Source organism: Hippichthys cyanospilos, chromosome 2 (genome assembly GCF_059441005.1).
Source record: "Hippichthys cyanospilos isolate Australia breed blue-spotted pipefish chromosome 2, RoL_Hcya_1.0, whole genome shotgun sequence".
Lineage (NCBI taxonomy): Eukaryota > Metazoa > Chordata > Actinopteri > Syngnathiformes > Syngnathidae > Hippichthys > Hippichthys cyanospilos.
Genome location: NC_142370.1, coordinates 17013154 through 17040643, shown reverse-complemented (window position 1 = coordinate 17040643; position 27490 = coordinate 17013154). Strand labels below are relative to the sequence as shown.

Sequence of the window (27490 nt, the reverse complement as noted above, 5' to 3'; positions counted from 1 at the left end):
CACATGGAAACTAAGTAAATATATGCCATCCGATGCTTAACTGCACCCTGACTCCCAATTTATATATAAAATATAAAAGTCAGTGGTTCTCAGCTTTTTTTCAATGATGTAGCCCCTGTAAAATATCTTTTCAGTTAAGTACCCCTTAACCAATGCAAAACATTTTTTTAAAGAAGACTTAAAACATGCCGAGTGTCTGATTTATTCAAATTTAGACCCTTTAAAACATTCATTTGTATTGGTCCACAAAAAAAACAAATGAACCTAATGTGTCCTCTTTTGGATCATAGGGGAATCTGTTATCAAAAAGAAATTACTCAAAAAAAAAGAAATTACTCAAAAAACAAAATATTTATTACATTTTTCCCACAAGAAAATAATCAATATAAACTGTCAGTCATGTTCTAAAAAAGTGTATATATATATATATATATATATATATATATATATATATATATATATATATATATATATATATATATATATATATATATATATGTACAGAAAAATATTAAACTTAAAGCGTCCTGTTTTGGGGTTACAGTTCTCAAAAAGAAATAATTACAAATAAATATTTGATCACAAAAAATACAATACATAAAGCCTCCCTTTTGGGGATTACAGTAGAGATCTCTTAACAAAAATAAACCATCAACTGAATTTTTATTGAATATTTGTCCGCCAAAAATAATCAACATTGTCAGTCCTGTTCCCAAAAAAACAATTATTAAGAATAAATATTTGTCCACAGAATATTCAACAAATATTCAACTTAGAGTATCCTCGATTGGCAACATAGTAGAGAGAAATAAATCATTGTCTTACTAAAGGTACTAACTAACTATAGGTAACAAGAGGTGGCACATGACAAGTTCGAGGTCGAACCATTCTAGTATGGGGGAGAATTTGAGTTTTTATAATGATAAATTTAATCATCTACTGAACATAGTTTTATGAACTTCTATTTTCCTGAAACAATTAACTAATTCAATAAATATTTTTTGGGGATTTTTGCATGTTTGTTTGTTTGTTTTATCTAAAATCTCCAGTACCCCCTGAAGTTCCTTCAAGTACCCCCAGGAGTACTACTACCCCCATTTGAGAACCATTGTTATAAGAGATACAAATGCTCCATGATGGAAGATGCTTTTTAAAAGCCGCAAAGGGAGAATTCATAACATCAACTGTGATGTGTCACTTTGCTGGCAAATAATTTGATTGATCATAAATCGCATGTGTTAAACCCATTAGTGGGACGCTGTGCCATAAAAGCTGTAAAATGCGAGAGCAGGCACATTTAGAAATAAGTTCATGCATACCGCAGCTCCACAGGGAAAGATAGCTTTGAGTCTTTGTGTTCCCGTGAACCCTCTTCAGAAATGGATAATGAAAAATAAATGCTGGGTGGCAGTGTTTTGCCACTGTGTATTGTTTTTGCATATTAATCAGAGATGAATATCATACTAGCTCACTCGTACAGTGCATATGGAAACGACAGAATACATGTACTGTAAATACAACAAGCTAGTTACTTACTGTTATGTTCCTGCTCCTCTTCAACATTTCCCATCACCATGGCCGGAACTCCAAAGGCTGAGGCCAACACCCACACACAGATATTCACCACCTGAAGAAAAATGACAAGTAATTAGTTTATAGGCAGCTAGGCCAGGGGCTTAATTATAATTGCCCCATAAGCCGATGCGAGCCACCCTGGCGAGGTTGTCTGAACGAGGCTGATGGTGTTGTGCCCCTAGAGAGAGCGCTGACAGGACCAGGAAGTCAGAAAGTCACACTCGGGTAATGACTAAAAATTTCACAACACCATAAATGTATCGGAGGTTTTTGTAATATTCTCGTGTTGAATGATCGGTCCCTCCTCCAAATAAAACTAATATGAAAAAAGAAAAACAAAGCCTTTGTTTATTGCGTTATGCTTACCAGCACCAGTGACCCAGAAGAGGACAAATGGTGGAAAGCAAGGTTATTTTTCATTCATGAAAATTAATAATGAAAAGAAAAATTGTAAATGCTGTAAAAAAGCTTTTAAGGAAATAGAACAACAATTCCATCCACCCACCCATTTTATATAACTGCTTATCCTCACTAAAATCTATGATCATAAAAGTAATTAAAACAAACATTTTATACATATGAACTTTCAGAATTCATTTCAAATGTATTTCATTTTTGTATTGCTGTTAGTCCATAACTACGGAAAGGGAAGAGCAGTTGTTCATCAATTGTAGTTTACTTTGCTACACAACATTTTTTTTTTTTATATCACCCTTGACAAACTCTCAGTGTAGATAATACAAAGACAAACGTCCTAAGGAATTTTTGATTAATTTTAAATTAAATTATAAATATAAAGCTCAAATCATAACACAAAAGTTCATAACTATGATGCAAAATCCAAACAACATAAAACTAGTTCAAAATAAAAACCAAACTAAAACTAATAATTTTCGACACAAAAAGACACTCCCTAAAAACTGATTAAAACAAACAGTTTTAAAAAGGTTGCACAGCAGCAGACTGGATGGAAGAATTCAAATAATAAAAGTTGAAAGAAAACCTACAATATCTCTATTGAAGAGTCCCCAAATATTTTAACCCTGCTTCCATCTCACATAAACATCACCCTTCATATTCTGATGTATTGGTATGCTAAGAACACGTTTTACCTTGGCCTTGTGCGGTGTCCTCATGTCCAGCGCTTTGACAGGATGGCAGACAGCCACATACCTGTCCATGCTCATCACTGTCAGCGTGAAGGTGCTGGTGAACATGTTGTAGTAGTCGATGGATACTACTGCCTTGCACAAGGCGTTTCCAAACGGCCAGAAGCCCAGGAACACGTCAGTGCCCTAAAAACATTCCCAAATTCAAACAGTGAGATTGTGGAGCACCCATCAGCACTCGAGCGCTTCCATGGAGAGTTCATGATTGCGTCAAGTGGAGCGTGAAACCGCTTCACCTTTCTCTTGCGTCGTAATTGATCCTTATGCAAATAAGAAATCATTTGCACATTAATTAAACATCCAAATAATCATTTAGCCTTGGTGACTTCAGAAAAGTCACTGAATGTTTGTCATTGTTAGCGCGGCTGCATATACAACTAGATGGATGAATTGGTGAATCAAGGAAGGGGACAAAACTGTTTGTTTTGGTTTTTTTTGTAAAATGATGGAAATATGTTGGATTACTATTGTAATAATATGTAAATCAATTGTTTGAATGCTAAATGACATGTAGCGCTTGTGCTAGTTGTTGGGCGCATTTCATTTTTTAACAAGATAAAATCAAGAAAAGAATAAAGCCAGTAATTTATTCTGTACAGATGAGCAGTGCTTTAATGGGAAATAAATATGTGACAGTACTCCCCCTATTAGACTGTTGCCAGGAAAATGTGGCAGTGGGTAACAGCAGATCATTAATGTAAATTGATTAAGAAACACCTTCATAATAGATACCAATACACACACATACACACTCTTTTTGTGGACAATGTTTAGCATGTGTGTGTGTGTTATATTTCCCTCTATTGCTGTTTTTGTCCCCCAAAATTTTGAATCGTTCAAACGTAGGAAATGATCAAGCGCTCACCTGGAATGGTAAAGTGGCGAGGAATAAAGAGTCAGCCAAAGCCAGATTGAAAATATAGATGTTGGTGGCCGTCTTCATCTTAGTGTATCTATAGACATGCAAGCGCGCGCACACACACACACACACACACACACACACACACACACACACACACACACACACACACACACACACACACACACACACACACGCACAAACACTTTCAGTTAGTCCGCATGACATATAGACAAAGAAGGCGGCGGTGCTGTATTAAAATTCACAAAGGCATGCTGTCTGCTGTTTGTAGTGGTGTGAGTTGGAGGGGTGGGGTTTAATCAGAACTTGCAGCTTTGGAATTCGTTTAAAGCGTCACTGTGCCAGCCGCTCTTGGTATCACTGGACTGGCTTGGACTTTTTATTCATGCATTATTCATGTGAGTGACAGAACAAGCTGCACTCAAGTTCAAACAGTGACCACAAGAACAGTTTTGTTATATCCTCAAACTGAACACTGGCACGAACACACTAGCCGGTGTGAGTTCGTTATATTGTACCTCTTTCCAGGGAGAAATTAAACCCAATACATTTGTCTTTCAACAGTGTCAAGGAGGATTTTACGCCGATGTAGAAGTCCTCCAATTTCCTTAACTGTTTCGCCACAGAAGTTTCATGTTAAAAGATGTCATGATTGTAATTTTCTGTGAATGCACGAGTGAGACCAGTGAACTGATGCAAGCCACAAATTGGCATAGTACAGTGCTGGTAGACCAGATGAGCCAGAAGGTAAGATGTGTTCAGAAAATTAACCCTGCAATTTGCAACTCTGTTGCATCAAATATGACCGCAATTTCAAATGCAATCCACAAAACAGAAAAAAAAAAAAAGACAAAGAAAATCAACAAGTACAGTTAAGCGAGAACAGGAGGGGGTTTGAAGGGAACAAATCTCATTCCATGCATTTCCTCATGAAGACCCCTTCTAAAAGCAAATTTAGGAGTTATTGAATTGTTTATCTAGTTCTGTGATTGAGTGTGTAATCACTGACTAATGAACCAACCAACAGATTAGATTGTGACTCAATTCCCTGTTTGTATTTGGCACAGGACATCAGCAATCACCAACGGCAAATTTTAGCTGAGGAGAGCTTGTGAGGACTGCCTCTGATATACAGTACTGTAGACACCCCGGCACCCATATTTCTCGCCAAACTGTGACCCAGGATTAGAGAACGTAATCTTTGTGCGGCCAGACGATTCTCAATAAAATGTTGATATCACTATTTCACATGTTTGTGACTCGAAAATGGTTAGAGACAAAAGCATACTTAGGTTTTAATGTTGCTTAGTGAAAATTTGCTACTGACCATAAATTAAAAGGGTTAGGACAGAAAATGCGCTAAACAACCTTCAAAACTATACAACCACACATACTTAAATCCCTTTCATAGAGTGGTATTAACTCTTTCAGCACCAGTCATTTTCCACCCTCCTATGGCCTATGCCCTAATTCTTGATGTGCAAATAGATAAGTAAATATATACCTGGGATTGAATCTTTAGACTTGACAGATACCTAAGGATACATCTTTGGGAGTGAGTGAGTTAAGAACACGAGGAATAACATTAGGACACACGACAACAATCAAATAAAAGATCAAAATTGCACAGTCGGTGAAAGCGTTTCACTTAAATCTTAGCTTTGAGCTCTTCTTTTTAGAGACTCTGTAATAATAATATGTAATAATATGATGGCTCAAAGTATAATATGCGCAAACCTGCCTGTAAGCAAAACACAAATATGTCCCAAAGTAAAAGGCCTGGAATAAATTCTTAATTCCCCTCCTATGGCGGTGACCTAACATGAATTTGGAAAAATGAACAACAACTCTGAACCTGCTTTTGGTCTAATAAACTAACTACAACTAACGGGCGTGACGGCATGTTCTCAAACCATTGTGCAAACTAGCTCATGTTGGTATTGTCAGTTGTCCTACCAGTCTGTGACCTAAACCACCATTTGAGAATCACCGGTTTAACATATTTAATGCAAATAACAAAAAAAGGCGTATTCAACCAAATAAATAAAAATCAAACTTTTTCCATTCACCTTTAGTGTTGAACTCTGTGCTGTGCAGTACAACTATACAAGTGCAACAGGCAGATAACTTTTGCTTTCATTCCCTGAAGTTTGCTTGCTTTGCAAATGATGTTGCACTCCTAAGTTCACGACACCATGACTTGTCCAACTAGTATGTAAAGTTTCTGCAATCACAAGTTCCTCAGTCACACCTTTCCGTGAAGAACTTCTAGCGGACTCCATCTTTTCCTCTTCTCTCCATTAAAGATGGAGGGAGGAACCAGGATGAAAGGAGCATGCAATCTGATGACTCTTTCATCCGGCGTGCTGTTCTATTTCAAATATTAATCATCTCTTTGAATTATTCACATTCGGCAGCCAGCGCTGCCTTCTCTAGTCACTGCATGAGCAGAAAATATACTGTTCAGAAGATTTATTAACTTTTCTGGCTTTTTATTGAAAACTTATTGAAAACACCCCATGAGCATATCTAAAAATAATTGGTTTGTTTTGATTTTCACAGAACATTCTCATACCTTATAAATGCAAAGATACATTCTTTAGCCACTTCCCGCTTACTAATAATTACAGACACCATCTTTCTACAGTGACGACAAAGCTTTACTCGTCCAGCCCTTTCATATTATCTCCCCTTGACGACGACCACAAAGTCAATTCGGTGAACCCCCGCTGCCTGCGCAGTTATCGCAATCCTCCTTGATGTCATCACATCAACCCTTTCCATCAAGATTCTCAATAAGCCATTCTCTGTACAGATGGAGGGCTTATCGGCCATACTGAAGCCATGTTGCTGGGAGTCTAACAAAGGATTCATCTTATTTTTGAGAAGGATTAGACACATAGTAGAAGCACACAGCAGTTTAACACATGCCAGCTAAGATCACCATCATAATCTTTGTTTGTGTTTATTTTTTGTCAGGGGGCCTTTGTACCTCGTGCCGAGTTGACTATTGTAATGATTTTCAGTATATTTGCTTATTTGGAGGACTTTATCCACAATGTTTACAAAGACGTTACTTTTGAAGGTTAAAACAAAGCTGCCAAACAATTGTCAGTTTTGAAAATGTCACAGAACACAAACATAAAGGCATCCGATCAGATGGAAACTGCACTATACAGCAAAAAAAAAAAAAATGGAGGTGACATCTGTTGGACGAGATATGAAGCAGCTCCTCTTAAAGTGTGACACCGTTCATTTGACCTTGATGAAATTTATTGTGAAGATGCAATGGTCTGATATGGCGGTTTGATGATGGGTATAAAAACTTTGCACTTTGTTGAAGGCAGGATGACCCACAGGCAACTCCAAGCAGTAGATTTATCTCTGAATTTAAACAAGAACAAGATTTGAAGCTGGAGCACCGAGGAACCAGGAGTAGACTTAGGACGTAAACACAGATAGCAAATGAGCCAAAACCAACTGACAGGAATGAAGTTGCCCTTGGCGAGCCGTGACACGTACATAAAACCTGGTGGGTTACGAGGACCTATCCGAAGCTTTTCCAGGCAAAGTTGAAAAGTTGTGAAAAAAGTGTGGCTGACAACCATGTCAATGTATCCCTTGACCGAATATTAATTCTGACTGTTCTGAATTGTAGTACTAATTGTAATAGAAAGCATGGCCGTGTGTACGTAAGAGTGCCCAACCAAGCACCGGTGCCATCAGTGGAAAAGTTAGAGAAGAACCCTAATCTAACGATCATACTTATTAAGGAAATAATCTTGCGCATACTCATTTGCACGTGACTTTGCACATTTTGTAAATCCTCCCTTGTTTGCGTTAGTCAAACATGTCATTGCGCTGCTGAAAAAAATCCGAGATGAAACACAGCACTTGACAATTCGGTAGCCTTAAGTCGAACGGCAAGCGGCAGGTCTAATTTGTGGGGCAGGTGATTTAAGTATGTTTCATTGGATGAGAGGGAAGTTGGCAATGTCGCCTGCCACAACAACGCAATAGCCACATTATTAGCTGCACCTTTTCATAAAAATACCCAAAGAAACTCCACCCATGCACACAAATAGACTGCCTTGGGCACGGAAATAGTACCTTTTCATCGTGGAACATGTCTAGCTGTGTCAAAGTGACGTTGCTAGACGGTATTGTCAGCTATTTAATTTGTTGTTTCAAAAAACATTTGAGCTACTGTTTTTACGCAAACATCTGTTTGAAAAGGAACAGTATTACAAAAAAAGACGTTCATAACCCCCTGAAAAAAGCCACCACTTCAGTGCAGTGGGAACCGAATGACGAGATGGAATCTAATTTGTCGCACCTTGTTTTCTGAACCAGGCTTTTTTTTTCTTCTCATCATTATGAAGCATGCAAATGAGCTACGCATGGCTGATAAGTTTCCAAATGCAACTGAACGGTTTTGTGCTGAGAGTCTACAGCCATCATTAGCCGACGCTCACGGTTGCCAGAAGATGAAGAGGACCAAGAGGATGAAAGAGTAAAATTCAGATAATAGGGGAAAGAAGAAAGACAAGAAGAAAGGCTTACTTGCAGTATTCAAGTTCTGCTTTCTATTCTCCTAGTGCTTCAAGGACCGCCTAAAAACTGAATACAATTTCATAATGTCTGGCAGACAAAATGCAACAAGTAAAACAGCTACATTTTAATTGCGATATAATCTCTGATGTTGCAATGATATACTGATGACTGAATCTGCTACAAGGAACGCTAGCAGCTACCAGGAATGGTTTTCATCAATGGTATTTAGCACACTTGTAAACCAGGCTACTTCATCCATCCATTTTCTAGGCCGGTCATCCTCGCAAGCCTCTCAGGCTTGCTGGTGCCTATCCCTTGGAGCAGTAGGCAAGGGACACTCTCAACTGGTTGCCAGCCATTTGCAGGGCACACAGAGACGAACAACCATTCACGCACCCAATCACACAAAAGGACAATTTAGTACTGTATGTCCAATGCACCTGCTATGCATGTTTTTGGAGTGTGGGAGGAAATCGGATTGCCTGGAGAGAACATGCAAACTCCACACAGGAAGGCCGGAGTGAGGTGGATTTGAACTCGGGTCCCTAAACCGTGAGACAGCCGTGCTAACCACTGCGTCACCGAGACTACTCGAGAACAAGAAATAGAACTTTGGCAACCTCCAACCTGCAGAACCTCAAAAGTCCAGGCAGAGTCTAACCACTAGATCCACCTTACTGTCTTGAAACACACGTTGCCGCCTTAAAGCATCACCTATACAATTTTAATGTTTTCTTTGGTCTTGACAGGATCTCCAAAAGGATGAAGAGGTCTGATGAAGTTCCAACGTATTTTTTAGATACGACATGTGTGGGTTGTTATGGAAACAGGCAGGAGTCCTTGAAGGCTGCTCCTAGTGGTTTCAGCTTGAGTTTGGGCCCTAGGCCAGCTCACTGCTCATTTCACTTTGATTATGTTCATCCCTGAGGTGCAATACCTTTTGTGAAGGGTACAAAAAAAAAGATTCATCTATGAGTACCTGATTGTAGCCCTTAATGTTGTTGTTGTGAGCTGGAAAGCATAAGATTCCAACGTGCTTTTTCCATCATGCTTTTTCTTATTTGCCAGCTGAGAGACACAAACTCCTTGCAGCAGTCACAAGAAAAAAAGCACTATAATGTCACCGTGATATGCATTACACATGGCAGAAGCATGCTCTTAGGTTTCTTCTTCAATTTTATCGCTCTTGCTGAGAAAATGCAATAAAATACCATGGTTAGCAGGACTGCAACCAAGATTATTTGAAACGCGTGTTTTTGTTCAAACATTTTTCCAAGTTATTAAAATCAACAGCCTGTGGAATCAACTAACAGTCACTTTTAGAGTGATGCTTGATAACTAGCTTGATTTTACACATCTGTATTATATATAAATAGATTTTTTTGTATTGAATCTTATATTGAAGGTATATTTTGCCATCCATTATCCAAGGTACTTATCCTCACGAGAGTCACAGGTATGCTGTAGAAGGTATGCTGCCCAGTTGCCAACCATTTGGATGCACAAACACACCAAAAGGCAATTCAGAATATCCAATTTTCCTAACATGCATGTTTCGGAAAGTGGGACAAAACCCCTGTTGGCACAGGGAGAACTTGCAAATTCCACACAGGAAGGCCAAGGACCAAAGTAATTGTGAGGCGCACATGCTAACCAGTTTGTGCCCAAAGTATACTATTAATATACGTTGATAGAATAGAGCTTTCGTGTTTTTGCATTTTTAGACTGGACTGTTCACTGCCGTTAGCTTCAGCTAATTTCAGGACATTTTGGTGGTTTTATTTTTCTCAAGCAAACACCATTCACTGTAAGTAATCACGAATGAGCTTTACACTGTCCACAGCACCATCACTGGTCAAATTTACAGCAATGATCTGAGAAATGACCGGTCAGCTATCAATGTCCTTGTGTGAAAAGGGAGCAAGAATCTTTTGAAACCTATTCACGGACTTGTACTACGCACATTTTGGTGACGTATAGGTTTTCCGTACCTAGAGCCAATAACCTCAGGAATCATTAAATACAGGCTACAACTAATTACCCAGGACACTGTGACAATTACACAATGCCGGTATTGTCACGGGCGTTTGCGGTTGGTATGTCGGCAGGCGTGGTAGCGGAGGTGGAGGACCTAAAAGCAGGGAGGCTTCGATGCAGGGGCTTCATGTAATCCATATTTATTGGAATGGGCAACAGGAACAAAAGTGATGAAAACGAGATGGCAAAAACTCTAACTAAGGGCGCAGGCAGGCTGGCAAAACAGAAAACAAACACTACGGCAGGCTGGCAGGAAAACACGGGGCTGACGGACGACGAGAGAGACACGACTATACGATAATATGACAATGCAACAACATGACAATGATCTGACACGGGCTGTAACGAAAACTAGGTTTAAATACATTCACACGATAATCAGATAAACACAAGGCAGCTGGGCAGGGACAATAGGCAAAGGGGGCGGATTGGAGGACACGAGGGCCAAGTAACGCGGACAGGTGGACTAAATCAAAACTAACGCAGGGAGACACGAGAGGAGCAGAAGCGGGAACCATACTGTATATGTAAACAGAAAGGGACAGAACCCCTCAAAATGAACCCACAACCCAAAATCCAACAAACCATGACAGGTATAAAGCGAATCCAAGGCAAGATGACTCCTTTAAGTCCCTTTGTATAAATGAATAAGAATAATGATTAAAAAAAAGCTGAAGAGATTCTAATTTCCCAATGAACACATCAATTTGCCCAAAAATGTCGAAAAACAAAGATAAAGCAAAATATACTCATAGAATGATTCCCTAAAGTCTCACAATATTTGATGACAACTCGCATGACATTCACTCTACATTTTTACTTTTGATTTCTCCTGTCCAATGAATATACATTTTCACAGTTTACTATTCAAGAACTGTTTTCTTTCTTTTTTTTTTTTTTTTTAAACTCGACTAACAGCCGTGTCCACTCGCAAACTGTCCTATCTGCACTTTTAGCAACACCACAAGATGGTGCCAAAATGAGTTACTCTATCTAAGGTTTGGGAAGGTTGAACCTGATCGTAGTATTTGTGCCTGTGCTTAGTCGCGGAGAGAGTTTACTGGAGACACATTCTTTTCCTTGTTCTGTTTCACTTTAATCCACGATCCACATAAGGTCATTGATAAGAACATCTGATGAATTCAAGAGCAGAATCATCAATTTATATCATACCTAATTGCATGTTGCAAAGCAGGACCCATCTGACAATGGAAACAAAGTCACCTTAATGAACACAAGTTTTGATTTGGGTTGACAAGAATGAATGACATTTTGGAACAATTTGAAAAACCCTTTCAATACTGTAATGCCTCCTTATGGTGTGTGATTGCCCCACATACAAATGTGAATTTCTTGGATTTATCATTGCATGACATCATCTCTGTTGGCATTCCAACCCTTGTCTGGGTGCTTCTATGAGAATGAATCACCCTTTCACTTTTTTCCTGCCGCCCACTGTTGCCGCCTTCCCGATCACAGCCGAGTCATGGTGACACGCCTCCAAGTGTCTTTGGTCACCATCTTCAACATCTCGTACGGCTAAAACAAGATACATTCTAAGGATGTGAGCAAAACAGTTTTCATTTGGGAATTTAAGGTAAAAAAAAAAAAAAGGTTTGGATCATTTTGTGACATTGCACATCTGCCATTGAACATCACAGCTTTTGATACACATGCAATCTAATTAGAAAAACTGTAAGAATAATGAAGACCGCACTTCTAGCAATAGACAGATTTCACAAATTTGAAAGTGCTATTTTTAAGCATACTACCAGATTGTTTCATTGCAGTTTCCAGTCTCACGGTAGTCATGACAACCTCTCACCTTGAGCTTGATTTACTATGATACCAAACAGCAGGCGCTTAATTGTTTTGCTCACTCTACCAAATTGAACAGGTATAAAAATGTTGACCACTGTATTTGAAAGATGTTTATGCACGTTTGCGTAGTGTTGCTGGGTTTCATAATGTTACAATTGAAACACTACTCGCAGGTGCAAAATGAAGTTTGACGTGAAGACGTTGGAACTATTAACTGGAAGACAAAAACAAAATGTTTCCATTCTTATTCTGCCCACTTTTCTCCTCAAATTCTTGCTTGTTTGAAAACAGCTAGCCTCTCGCGGCATTGCAACGGCTAAGCTCAGCCCGTTCATCAGGATAATGCCCTGTACAGCACAAAAATATAGTACATTTTTGTGGAATAACGTCTAACGTGTAAATTAACCCAAAATGTTTTTTCTTTATAAAATTTTATTCATGTTATTTTCATTATTTATTTTGTTTTTCATACAAATTAAAAAAGTCACAAGATTAAAAGCAAAACAAAATAATATATACCATACCCCTCAAAATCTCTCTTGCGCGCACACACACACACAAAGCACAGTGACAGAGTGGTTAGCACGTCCGCCTGCATGTTCTCCCCTGTGTCTGAGTGGGTTTTCTCCAGTTACTGTATTTTGGTTTCCTCCCACATTCCTAAAACATTCTTGATACCCAAAAGTGTCCTCAGGTGAGTTGGTGAGTGCAAATGGTAATTTGTTTTTCTATGCAATGCGATTGACTGGCAAACAGTTTACGGTGTACCATGTCTGCTGCCCGAAGACAGCTGGGATATGCTCCAGCACACCTGCGACCTTTGCGAAGACAAGCGGTCAAGATAATGGATAGACCAAAAAAAAAACAATACGTTACTCATTTGGCCCTCTGAATGACAGTGGAGCATAGAAAAAATGTTATATGATGGAGATGATCCATTTCCCAGTAGCAAAGCGGCTGCAGGAAACATGATCAAATTGCTTGTAGGCAGGTTTGGATGCATGAGACCAATGTATTGTTTTTAACAGGCCACTTTCCACTCACCATCGCTATAGCAACAGTGATCTTAGCATTTCAGGATGTGTTTAATTTAAACCACCGGTGTACAGCAGATGTTTCTGTGTTATACAACTTTGGACACTGACGGCAACAGTTTGTTCAATAAAGAGTTCTTCTTACCTTATAATGACATACATGACCAGGAAGTTCCCTACAAGGCCGATTACGCAAACGATCATGTAGACCACCACAATGGTGACCCTCACGCCGGTCGGGAGCAGGTCGTCGGTCTCATTGTAGGCGCTGCTGAAGTTGTTCTGGAAGAGCGAGTCATTGTAGAGCTGCAGGTGACTCAGCTCGGCCAACAGAAGCTCATCAGGGAAGTCCATGTTGAGCCAAGGTCACAGGATGAGCAGATATGTTAATCAAGCTGACCTAAAACTGACACAAAGATACATCATTGTAGGTTTTCATTTGAGGTTGATTAAAACAAACAAACAAACAAACAAACAAAGAGCCAGATGAAATCCCATGTAATCCACAAGTTCATTAACTATACAATAATAACCATATATGTACTTAGTTAATTCACTCATGCATTGTAGTTTGTTAGTTACTGTAGTTTTACTGTTGGGAGATAAAAAAGATGATCCACAAACCTTCCTACTTTTTATAGCTAGTGAGCGAGGTCCAATTAGTTGCTAGGATCAAGAGTCGAATGTCAGAAACGCTTACCACCCCTGTGCTAACGTCATATTAAATATTAACTGATTCATTTTCGTCAGTTGGTTGTGAGGGAACAGACGCAATTTTTAGTTATGAAGTGATTCCTTTCCGGCATCAGCTGCTGCAACAACACCTCAATTTGCCGCCGCAAAAACGACTTCAGCGCGCTGCTTTTCTTCCATCATGAATATTCATGGAACAGTAACTGCGGCTGCAGCATCCCCACAGTTACTGCTCTATATGTGTTAAATTCCCCCACCCTTCTAGCATCTCGCCATACTGATATGCAGCCAGCATCCAGACACCGCCACACAGAAAATCAAAGTGCATTACTGCAACGCGTCGTGTTCATTTTATGATGACGGGTGCTCATTTCAGTTCTTGCATAAGAGGTGTCACATTTCAAATGAATACGTTTGCCGTCCCACAAATTTACTCGCATTTCCTCTGATAAATGTACTCGCATTTCAATCTTTTCTGTGGAATTTTTAATGAGAAGTTGATCTTATCTTCAACACAATACTAATCAGTCTTAAGTCTATAAAGAGATCTGAGAATATTTCCTGATTCTCTGTGCGTCACTGATTATTGATGGATGTTTCTTCATTCAATAGTCTATATTTGTGACTCCCCTGTGCTGGCCACACCCATTCACTATCAAATAATGACATATCCCCTGTCATGCTTGACTGAAAGCAAGGCAAACATTTGTCTGTGAACCTCACCTGGTTACCAACCCACACGTTTGACACTGTTTGAACTAAATGAGCTCATTTTGGTCTCATCAGACCACATTTGTGTTGGCAATATCATAGCCTTTTTTTGAGGAGCATTTTTTTTCAGATCTTCAGAATGTTCTTTACCATCTTCTCCGAATCAATCAAATCTCAGTATAACTGTACACTCCTACTCTTCCTCATTGCACCATTATTTCTCCTGATCTATTTTCCTTCCAGATTACACACCAAATACTCTCCCACCTGTCTCTCTGATCACATTAGCTGTAGCTGTCCAGTCAATTGTAAGTAACTCTGGGCCATTCAGAGCCTATCTCAATTCTTTCCCAAAGGTCAGATTTGCTTTTTTTTAGCTTTCTCCATGTTGTCCTCTTCTCTGTCTTTGCCATCTTCAGGTTCTTCACCATCACCCGATGTTCATGCCGCTTCTGGAAGAATGTATTCACTGCAGCCATTTTCACCCTTTTTGCAAAGTCAACCACTATCTGACCTTCTGCATTCCTCAAATCTGCCCATCATATCTTCATCGCTATCCACACCATAGTAGAATATCTTGAACCCTGGTTTCCTGGACACACAGTATATCTGCCTTCCTTCTCTGCATCATGTCAACCAAGTCTCTACATTTTCTTGTCATAGTTCCCAGATTCAAGGTCCCGACTTTCAACGCTAAGCTCTTCGTGTTCCTCTTCTGTCTCTTCCTGAGGTCACAACTTACTATTTTCCACATACAGTAGCCGACTCTCCACCGACACCTTGAAGGGGAACAGCACAAGGGGCGGTCGTTGTTAACCCAGGCCTCGACCGAGCCGGCATGGAAGTCATAGTTTTATTCGCACATTTGATTTGGTAGAGGTTTTACGTGGAATGACCTTCCTGACACCACCTTCTGTCATTTTCCCGGCATGGGACCAGCACAAAAAGGCACTTGCTTGTAACCCCTTGCGGCTACATTCTCAGAATGTTCTTTACCATGAGGTAACATAATAAACGCCCCGGGACCACTATGAAAGTGACAACAATGATACAAAATATAACACTGCTCCTTTTACACCTCAGCCCTTCTATAAGTAACAAGTAACATGATGCACAGGAAGAGAAAACGAGCCAAACAAGAGTAAACTATAGAAAAGAAATGTCTGCTTGTCCTGTATATTTAAAACAGACCAAGACAAACAGCGAGCTAATCAGAAGGGGAAATCAAAAAGCCTCTTTTATTAACTCAGACAGGAAGTATTTAGACACTTTTGGCATTTTCAGGAGTTCCTTTTAGTCAAAATGCTTCCGGACTGGCAAGGACTGTGTAAACCATATTGTGTCGCCACATGGAAGGTTTTCAAGTAGCCCTGATCATGTTCTAAATCCTCAGTGTTTGCGTTACTGTGGCCACACAGTTGGGTAATATCGGTTTTGAGTGTGTTACTTGTCTTTCTCATGTTTACTTCACTAATCCAGAATACGCCCATGTCACAAGATTCAAACAGTCAAGTGTTTTTACAATTTGGAATTCAACCAAACGCAGGAGTTAGCACATCTGCCTTGGTGGAGAGGTTCCATGTTTATATCTTGGTTCTGGAACTCCTGAGTGGAGTTTACGTGTTTCTCATATTTTCTACTACATTTGAAAAAAGTGCATGTAATGTTAATTGAAGACTCTCTTAGTTGGCCCAATGTGTGATGTGAGTGTGAGTTGATAGTTGCTTGTCAACAACAGGGATGGACATTTTTATATATACACCGGTATATTTTTTTGGGATGGGCCATACTGCCAAATGTGGTGAGACTTAGAAAAAAACAAAACAAATTACTACACAGACCAATATCTGGACACAAATACTTGTAGTTTGACACAAAAGCTTTTATCTTGAAGTTGTTTCCAGGAAGCACATCATGGCCACGGGTTGCGACTTGATACAAACAACACAACCTTGACCAACGTCCTAAAAAACGACTTCATTACACTGACATTTTATGGTACGGTGCCTGTTGCAAGGGTTCAGCGCAGCCACTACCGTAAATTAGCTGCTAGCTAGCAGGACTCAAATGCTTTACATCTGCTGGTGAGAGCAGTCAAATTACCGTTCGAAGGCAGTTTAAGACAAAAATGATCACTCTGCACTCTTTGATGTTGACAACTTGACAGTTGCCGTGCGTACTGACCACTGGTTCTGACGTTTCTTCATCTTGAACAAAATGCAATGGCGGAGCGTCATCTGATATCGCAGTGTATTTAACTTATTATATTGTTTTTCAAAGCAAAATAAAAAAGATCTTAATTTCTTACCCAGTCTCAATAAATGCTACTCTCCAGGAGAAGTAAAAAAGATTGGTCCAGTTACTTTCAAACTATCTGTGACAATATTTTAGTTTTGCTGTTGATGAAAACAAGGATTAAATATTGGCAGATAAGACAAAAACAGTTTGTAAACACTGCAAAGAAAAAGAAGGCCAGACAGTGCAGCTAACAGGAGCTGTATGAATTTTGTTAAACCATTCAGTATTATTATTATTATTATTATTATTATTATTATTATTATTATTATTATTATTATTATTAGTAGTAGTAGTATTATTGTTATTGTTATTGTTATTATTATTATTGTTATTATTATTTTATCATAATAATGACCACACAATTTCAAAAAGGGAATTTTAAGCCATCAGCCCAAAAATGTCATGAAAGCACTTGCGCTTCCCTAAATGAATGTGCGCCCATGAAGGACTGGCTGCATCTGTCTGATAAATACAGCTCCTGCACAGTGCGTCAATAAATCTGTCTGAGTGTTTTGTTTTCCAGGTTCAGTCTCTGCGTATGTGTGTCTGTGTGTGTGTCGGAGCTTTGATGAATATGCATTCAACTCACAGTCCAAAGTGTGTGTCCATGTATGGCTTCCTTCTTTTCTATGACGACTAATAGGAAAACATGGCCCCTCTCCTGGCGGCAATTAGGTGCACTTGTTGCATTATCAACATTACAAAGGCTCAATCGAGTCTTATTAAAATAAAAAAAATGCATTTTTTATTTTTTAAAGTATGCTTGTGTGACAAGGTGCAAACAGATTGCTCTGACAAAAACATACAAATAGTTTTTCTTGTTTTGTTTTTTTTATACGGAAGCTGCTCTTTATTCTTGAGTGCCTATTCACCTGTTACATTTCAACATTACGAAAACTCAATCTGACAGGCTTGGTGGACGAGTGGTTAGCACATCCGCCTTACAGTTCAGAGTCCCAAGTTCAAATCTGGCTGGCACTGGCCTTCCTGTGTGAAGTTTGCATGTTCTCCTCCTGTTCTTCCCCCACTCCAAAACATGCATGGCAGGTGTATAGGACATTCTAAATTGTCTTTAGCTGTGATTGGGTGCGTGAATGGTTGTTTGTCTCAGTGTGCCCTGCAATTGGCTGGCATCCTGTCCAGAGTATCCTGGGCCTACTGCCCATAGACAGCTCGGATAGGCATCATCAAGCCAGCAACCCAAGTGAAGATAAGCGACGATGGATGGATGGATGGATGGATGGATGGATGGATGGATGGATGGAAAGACTCAATCTAGTCTTAATACATGCTTAAATGCATTTCCGATTGGTCATGACTAATGTACATTTTAGTGACAGTGTGCAAAAAGGATGAGCTAAATAAAACATATTCTAGTGAAAATGAAAGCTGTAGAGCTGTTTAGTCTTCAGTAGTTTAGGTTCCACAAGTAGTGACTTACTAGCCGGGTGGGATGACATAGATGATAAAGAACACACACGCATACACATGCGCCCACTCACTGTCTACGTCAGAGTAGCTTGCTGGAGCTCACAGTAAACTGTTTTTTTTTATAGTGGCTCGGAAAAAGAAGTGAAGAAGGTGAACACAGGAACATATTTTTTCATGCAGAAATTTATAATCTTCGGTCCGTCAGCCAACCGTCGGTCTGTCAGTCACTCCCGCCAAACCACCATCACCATCACCACCATCAAAAATAAAACAAATCCCACTTCAGAAAAAATACCATGAAACAGTACTCTCCACAACTTGCCCTTAAGCAAAAGGCTAAACTTTTAGGTCTTCACTTCAATCATCTAAATTAGGTCGGTGACTTTAAAAGTCAAAATAAACTAATCCCCTCGCCACTGAACTGCAATGAGCGATCATGTCCACGAGGGAGCATACATACAAAACAGTATGTAAGTTCAATGTGTGCCGTCGGGACGAGACTGCGATTGGCAAGCCCATCAAACAAACCTAAGCAAGGTTTTTGCTGAGCATATTTTAATAGATATTGTCTTTTTTTTTTTTTTTTTTTTTGGGGGGGGGGGGGTGGATGTAAAAACTTTCTATCCTGCATATTCTGGCGAAGAGCCAGAGTCAGATTCTCACTTCGATGTGCCACTGGTTACCAGAATGCTTTTCTCAACTATATGTAAGTGATTTAGACATCAAAATCATATTTAAAAAGCAAAATAAGACAAACTCTCTTAATACTTAATTCTAAGCATTATTTTTTACTTTAGGTCTGTATAATGAATGTGCGGAGTAAGGTCGTATACAGTATGCACTTCAGTTCATGAAACCATGACTCTGCAGCATAAACATTGACATCCCCAGCCATGCTGGCTACATTCGTTGAAAAGAAAGTGATGCTCACATTAAAGACGCTGACTTGTTTATTATAAGTGCTACAGGCTAATATTCTAACAACCACCCACATACAAGTATATAGCTGTTTTAACATTTTTTTTTTTTTTAATTTGGAAGAATTACCTGAGTGAGGTGATAAACCATTACCAACAGTGACAGGAGATACAGCTGGTGACGATTGCAATGACACATTCAAACGACGAATCAAATCTCCAGTTCTGTCGGTCTTAGTCCATCGTTTTAAAATAATTTTGTCCGTCGGCAAAATGACGGTCCGTCACTGTGGGTCAGTACCCACAAACTGCCTACCTCTGGCAAAAAGTATGCAGTTCAGCTCATCGTTGGAGGCTTTAACAGTGTTGATAATGAGAAGCGAACACAGCAACAGTACTGCTCATTTGAAACAATCCATTGAAAATGACTACTTTTGGGGTCATTTGCAGCCCACCCATCATGGCTTGGTGGCCCGCGGCATATACGTACAAAAAGTAATGTTTGACATTTTAATGCTATAGAGGTGGGCCGTGTTGGATGCAAGCTGTCTAGAAAAAGGGGTGATGTGAGTACTGGGGGCTGCTACTGCAACCATTAATAATTAACATTTCTAGATATACAAAGACACAAACACATTTGCAGGTGACAATATTGGAGAATAAAGATAACTGTCAAAGAAACACACATTTTCTTCTACTTTCTGCTTATCAGGGAAATAAAACCAAAAATGTCTTTACAGTATATATGGTCAATGCACCTCCACTGGTCCAAACAAAGTGAAAGTGACATCACTGTTAGTCAGGGCTTAGGTAAAAACCAATCGCAACTCACCTGTTGTCAGGGTATGCTTATGTGATGTTTGCATTCTGAGCCATGATTAGTTATTTCCTGAACCTTGAGCAACTATGATGTCATTTTCAATCAACAGCATGTGGCAAAATGGCCAACCCCTGAAATGCATAGAAAGGGGCAAATTTTGCAGCTTTATTCATTGTCCACAATCCTAACATTATTATAAATTAATGTTTAGAATACAGGGGCTGCATAGAACATATTATTGTAAAGAAATTTTGGAGTTGACCTCTCCTTCAATGTCAATTTTTATTTGTGGACGTATTAACATTAATGTTCTCAAATATGAACATTCTACTACAGATTGATTATTTGGTCCTGGGTGCGGAGATGGGATTCAACTACTGCTCAGTGGATGGGCGGATTTATTCAGGCGGGATACAGGGCCACGAGATACACCAAAGGGTTAAAAAAAAAAATAATAATCCTCAACTATTTGCATTATATTTTGACGTACTAGATTTTCAAAATACATGAACTTAATTATGTAAACAATGCGATGTATATCTGCTTGACTGTGACTGATTTCACCTTGTTTAATAAGTCAAAGTAAAAAATAAAATCAAACTGACCCTCGCATCTTTCTATTTTTGTGTATGCAGTCCTCATTGGGAAGTTCGGATACCGCTGGCCTACAGCTTTTTCGACATATTTTCGCTATTCACTAGTGAAACCAATGATGATGAAATAAAACAATTAAATAAAATACATCATTAACGTATTTAGCGTCACTGTTGTGAGACCAACTTCATGGTTGACCTCAGCAGAACACAAAATCAACAAAAAGACGCACACAGCACATCGGTGCTTTTCTCCACGTTTTCCATCAAGTTATTTCGTGAGCAAGTAGCCCATCACGCCAGAATCGTCTTTGGTTGCCATGCAGATGTGGCACAAACTATGTCGGCATCAACAACTCGAGTCAATAAATCACAATGCATCACGCACACGAGTGGAAGAACTCCCCTCACCAGACCGACGAACCGAGCGACAGACAGACAGACAGACAGACAGACGGTCAGGTGTTTATAAGTACGCGTGCTGCAGCCCTCTGTCGCGTGCAACTTGTCACTTATGCGTGCCGCGGTACAAACCGCATTTTTGCACACTGAACGCATCATCTATACGGCACGGCATGTTGACACAAGCCGACTGCAGATGTCGTATCTCCACGCTTACTCGCGTTCTGCTGCAGCGGGCTAGGTCTGGATCTCGTAAAGACCAGTCTAGTCTATGTCCCGTTGGTGGTCATGGTCCTACCTTTTATTTGCGGACAACGCAGTAGTTGTGCAGCGTTCTAATGCCTTCTTCTAGTTCTGTTTCACTCCGCAGCCTCCTGCGCCGGAGAAAAGACGACGAAGAAGTGGAAGGACTAGTTGGTCCAAAAGCAGCCGGTCCGGTGCGGATGAAGAAGAGGGAGGGGGGGAGGGACGAACGGCTTTACCTCTCATGCGGAGCAATCCGGTGTGGGTGGGTGGGTGGGTGGATGGGGGGAGGGTTGGTACGCCGAGGAGGAGGGGTGATGACTGACTGATCAATATGACTTAAACGTCTCCATCTCCACCGCTCACAGGCACACACAAATGTGCATGTTGAAAACAATAGAGAGCATTCTACTACAATTTGTTAAATTCAAAAGAACCAGCCTGAGTCAAATTATAGCCGTGATTTTGTACAAACCTGACTTCAAATTTCTCCTCTCCTTGATTCCTTTCTTCCATTCTGTCTTGCCTCCTTGTCCTTTGCTTCCATTTCTTCGACATTACTTTCTTTTTCAATTCCCAACCTGGGACTCAAACCTAGAACTGCGATGCAGATGTACGAACAGCTCTCCCGTTGTCCCCGTACTGTTACGTCCCGTAACTCGGAACCACAGGATAATCCAATGACTGGCCCCCACACAGACCGGAAGCTCAATGTTCCAAAAAGGTTGAACAAAAAAAAACACACACACCACGTGGAACCAAAGACACAAAAATTACATGTACAACCAAAACCCTACCTATGGTAAAGAGGCATAGTGACGCAATATATGCATTTTTATATATGACATTGAATCTTTTATTAATTTTCTCAGGACATATATAGTGTAATATAGAATGGTTGCTTCTTCACTCTTGACTTGTGATCATTTGGGCATTGTGATTAAGCAGAGATGTCCCTTCCAGAGGAAAAAACAAGTTGATATGTTCTAATGAATGATACGTATGACCTATGCATACTACCTAGTCTAAACATGAGATTGTGATTCATAATATATTTGCAAAATATATGAAATAAAATATACAGATTCAGCTAATAAAGGATGAAATAAAGAACACAGCACCAATTACCCACTCTGGTACTCTGATTGCTGATGTTAGATTGGTGAAAAGCTTGATAACCCTGTTCCAGTTTGATTTAGTGTCCCTGGAGTGTCTTACACACCTGGTTAATGCAGCAAAGCCAACACCCTGCATACTGGACCTCTTCCAGGCAACCTCATTAAAAAATTGCTTCTGATTTTAGAATCATCTGTCTTGATGATCAATTTGTTCATCAATTTGTTGCTCTCTTCTGGCATAGCACCAGAAGCTTTTAAGACCGCTGTCATTCAACCACTACTTAAGCGACCCTCCCCTCGAGCCTGAGAATCTCTCGAATTATAGATCAGAGTCACATTTTTCATTTATTGCGAAAATCCTCGAGAAAGTTGAAGCACAACTGCTTAGCGATTACATGGCTGATAACAGTAGATTTGATCTCCTTCAGTCAGGATTTAGGGCCAACTGCTCAACTGAGACGGCCCTTGAATAAGTGACAAATGATCTTCTCTTAGCCATGGATTCCAACATCTCGTCAATATAATTATTACTTGACCTTAGTGCTGCTTTTGACACTATTGATCATCATATACTTATAGAACAGCTTCAATCATGTGTTGATATCTTGGGGTCAGCACTTTCTTGGTTCAGATCTTATCTTCATGGCAATGCAAGCTCTGAATCTTTTACCATTTCATGTGGTGTCCCACCGAAGTCAGTACTTGGTCCTTTACCGTTTAAGATCTACATGCTCCCTCTTGGTGATAATGCACATAAACGCAAAATGAGTTTTCATTGCTTTGCTGATGATACCCAACTATATGTGTCTTTAGAAATAACAAATCCGCTTAAATGCTGTAATGGAGGTCTGCCTTTCTGAGATTAAACGATGGATGTCTTCCAATTTTATGCTTCTCAATCCTAGTAAAACAGAGATGTTAAATTATTAGCCCTGATCACCATTAACAATTGTTTAAGAATACCACTTTGGATCTGGATAGTTGTACTATTGCCCAAAGTGTCTCAGCTAACAACTTCGGCGTGATATTCGACTCAACTCTTTTTTCAAACACATTTTAAGAACCCAACGAGAACAGCGTTCTTTCACCTTCACAACATTGCCAAAATTCACCCTATTCTGTCTCGATGTTGAAACGTTAACACATTTGTGCCAAGATACCAGGAAAATAAAGTCGATCTACGGGTCATCCAAGCCGCCATTGCTCAAGCAGAAAATGGTGCTTAAATGAGCTTTCAGTGGTGTATCAGGCTTCAGTGATAAGGCGAATGTATGCACTTCTGTAGTGATGCACAAATGAAGCTTTTTCTTTTTTTTTTGCACTTACTTGGAAAATTGTGTCATTTTGAGAAGGTTCTAAAAGAGCTAAAAAGAGCTATTAACCTTGTTAACCTTGTTTCTGTTGGCAGAAAACAAACACTGCAGTTGATTTGGAAAAATCCTTGGTCTTGGTACATGGATTAATAATTACACATTTATTAAAACAAAGACTTTTATATATTATGTGTTTTCACTTATTTATTGTTGTGGTTACATGGCAGTTAATCTCTCAAAAAAAACATTGTGACGGACCAATTTATAATTAGCATGAATGATTTTCAAACAATATATGGATTTGCAAACTATTAGCTGATGGTGATAGTAAACCTGAGGAGGGAACCAAAGTTGTTACAAAAGGTTGAAACGTCATAGGATAATTCTATAGGTTACAAGCTAATGCCCTGTGACTCCAAATCCATATACTGTTTGAAAATCATTCATATAAATTATAAATTGGTCTGTAATGGCGACACGGATGACCCGCAGATCGACTTACTTTGCCTGGTAGCTCAGTGTGACATCATCTTAATTTGGAGGTCCATGAATGCAAAGGATCATATCCACAAATCCAAAGAAGAGATTCATGCAGAGACGCAAAATCATGTCTCTCACAGTCACAGTCGTTTAAATGATAGCTGTATTCAAAATACCTTGCAGTTGTAAGCTTTCATAGCTTACATCGTTATCTCGATGCAATTTAGAGTCGTTCATGTGAAAACAATTCAAACTCAAAACAATTTGAGTCATATTCATATGAATCGTTAAATGAGCAACACTCCATAGCCGTCGGGCCCAAAGTATTTTTACCTGCAAATGTGTAACCAACTTTAAAATTCAGGAATCCAAGTACATTCATTTTTACATTTACAGCAGAGATAACATTGTCTCCTCGTGAAAAATGAAAAACAAATTAACTGTGTGTTTTTGGAAACATGGAGGTCATCTAAGAGCTTGATCATGCTTAGGTAATAAGTCAAATGGCCGTAATAAGCTACAAATTGGTGTTCCTTTCCTACTAAAGCTTTCCAAGCAGCTGCTGCAGTTGAGCAATTCACAATTCAGAATCCAGCTGCATCCTTGGACGCGCCGCTGCTTTTTTCCCCCACCGATTGAAGCTGAGCTTCGCAATCAGGCTGCTATTTGCCCGTCTCACCAGGCGCCAGCTTGAGGCGGGTTCAATTTTGAGGCTATGCACTTGTATTACAGCCAAATTTGACCCTTTGCATTTTTTCTGGAGGGGCTAGATTTTCAAAAAACCCAAGGTCTAGGATTAAGCGCATTGTAATTTAAAGTGACATCTTCTACTTCGATCCACACAGTCAATAAATACAAGGCCATAGGCACATTGAAAGAGTCCAAATAGTGTGGCAGTGACAGTTATGTTCTCCTAATTTGGTCTCTGTATTTTCTGCTGCTTTTTTTTCTGCATTATGAGTGTCGTAAAATGTTTAATCAAGTCTTGTTTTGTCAATGGCAACAATTATAGGGAAACAAATTCAGTACAAATTCAAATAAATCTGAAACCATCACACAATGTAAATATTAGGAACAAAAGACAGAAGAAGTTGATTGGGTGACACAAGAAGGTCAGGTACACAGACAGGCGGAAACAAATCACGCTAAGGAAAGGGAGGGAGGGAAACCAATTGGGTAAAAGACACAAGCACTAAAAAGAAACCCACAACTTGAAAATAGCAAAATCCCCAAAACAAAAAACCCAACCCGAAGCCACAACAGAAACATGACAACGGTTAGTTTTCTAAGCATTAAATTATTAGCTTTTGTTCTTGGCTTTTTATGTTTTTTATACATAAGTCTTTGAACATTCCAAAAGAAGGAGTTGCCTTGATGAAAAACTGTCAAAGGGCGTAAGAAGAGAAGAAGATAATACATAATGAATGTTTGTATGGCATATCAGTTTGAAAATGTCATTATTATAGAAGATAATCGCTGGTGTTGAGCCAAAACCTCACGAGTCACATTTCGGTCAATTTATTAAAAAAAAAAAAAAAAAAAAAAGTACATGATTGGTCAATCTATATGTATGGATGTTATTTTAACATCTCATTAAACAATCTGAAGTGTTGAAAATTGCTTGGTAGAAGTCATGGTTCAATGCTAGCAAATCAACCAACTTGCTAATTTTGGGGTCTCCCGAAAAAAGTGATTTTTGTAGCCACGAGGCTTAAGGTCGATATCAGTGATATTCTTGTCCAGTCCAGTATACAAAAGATGCTTATATCAAATCTAAGTCAATGTTAATTGCACAAAAAGCAATGTCAATAAAAAGCTGCATCACTTTTTAGGGAATTGAATTGTTCTGGTTCCAGCTCATTAGGTTAATGGAGGACCACTGTGTTAGCATGGAGAACTCTTAATTGGTCCACCGCAGCTGCGAGAAGCCTCCCCAGCCTTGCCAAGTCAGGGCATCATACTGCAGTGACTTCTGTCGGCTTGTGTGTATGAATTATTCATGAGAGGAATATGCACCATAAAGCTGAGCCAAAGAGACACACTGCAGTCAATTGTCTTTTTACCTCAAGTCCATTGATCCAAAACAAGAATCATACATGTCCTCTGGGGCAGCAGGAGCACTTGTTTGACTAACATACTGTATCTTTGTATTAGGGGGTGTCAACAGCATTAGAAGTACTTTACGGCAGTGGTCCCCAACCACCAGTCTGCGGAACAGTACCGGGCCTTGGCCAAACAGAGACCGGGCCACACAATGAGACCAACCGAAACAATTCATCTGGTACATTAAACTCCTCAACAACCCCAATTCGCTGATTACATTACGGGGGTAGGATTTGAAAGACCAGATATTTTTTTGATGGAAAAATCGAGAGATTTGGTGACCAGCTGTGGGCTCACTCAATCAGACTTGGCGGATATGTGTGTGACTGCAGTCAATCAGAGTTTGGCTTCTCCTTTTAACAGGTTGAGTGAACCCTGGTGTTTCCTGTCTCATTATAGAGGCATTCCTAAGTAGAGCTACTGCCCTACTTTTATCTATTCTCAATATCTATACTGAATATCAATTTGGACATGAAAATATATTAATAGAACAACAAATATGAAACGACCCTGGGACGCTTCAGTTTCCAGTCTTGGATTTTCTCCAGAAAGAAGTAAAAATAAACTCTTTGTCCAACTTCCCATCCAAATCTCGTTACTGCGATTCAACAATTCCGATGAGGATGTAACTGATTTGATTCTGCTCTGTTCTTAGCAACGCACCAACAACACATCCTAAATGAGCATGAAGACTCTAAAATGAGACACCACCAACTGTTTGGCAAGCACATTCAGAGACGGTGTTGTAGTGTGAAGTGACAAAGTGCTTTTTCAGTCATCATAATCACTGAAAATTACACATCTTTTAAAAAGAAATCAGTCGCTTCAATCCATTTCAATACAAAGATGCAAATGAGCATGAAGAGCTAAGCTGTTGAAATCCTTTCATTCAAACAATTCAATCACAGCTCAATTTTAAATCACATTATAACCCATTTCTGCTTGCCAATTACCCTGAGTTCCCAAACTGTGTGATTTGATGTGCATTTATTTACCAGTGCAATAACACGTTTAGCTATGTGCTTGCCCACCCCAAGATCAGAAACATTAGTTTTCACATTTCTACTTCAATATACTCGCTATGTTGCTTTTAATGACTTCTTGGGGCACCTGAGTGGCTATACGGTATTGTACATCTCAGTTCGAAGGTAAAGGGAACTCCTCAATGCGCTACGGTGCTTTTACAAAACTTTTGGGATCACCCGAGCGGATACATCTCAATGCCAACAGAAAAAGTGCATGAAGAAATCAAGAAAAATTGGGAAATATTGAAAAGACTGACTGATCGTGACCGCCGT

At 39.5% G+C, this 27490-nt stretch overlaps 1 protein-coding gene across 2 annotated transcripts in view; it reads right to left on the bottom strand.

Moving 5' to 3' along the window:
* Positions 1-21472, bottom strand: part of LOC148427607 (delta-type opioid receptor-like) — a 34422-nt gene extending 12950 nt beyond the window's left edge. The window contains exons 1-6 of one of the 2 annotated variants that reach the window (XM_088407524.1): positions 21418-21472; positions 21234-21309; positions 13216-13476; positions 3610-3697; positions 2688-2870; positions 1537-1627 (exon numbers count right to left, since the gene is read on the bottom strand). In XM_088407524.1, coding sequence (XP_088263650.1) covers positions 1537-1627; positions 2688-2870; positions 3610-3697; positions 13216-13424 — 571 coding nt within the window. In that variant the 5' untranslated portion in view covers positions 13425-13476; positions 21234-21309; positions 21418-21472. Of the gene's footprint in view, positions 1-1536; positions 1628-2687; positions 2871-3609; positions 3698-13215; positions 13477-21233; positions 21361-21417 lie in introns of those variants that run through there. The other variant, XM_088407523.1, reaches the window with a different exon arrangement.
* Positions 21473-27490: the final 6018 nt, after the last annotated feature.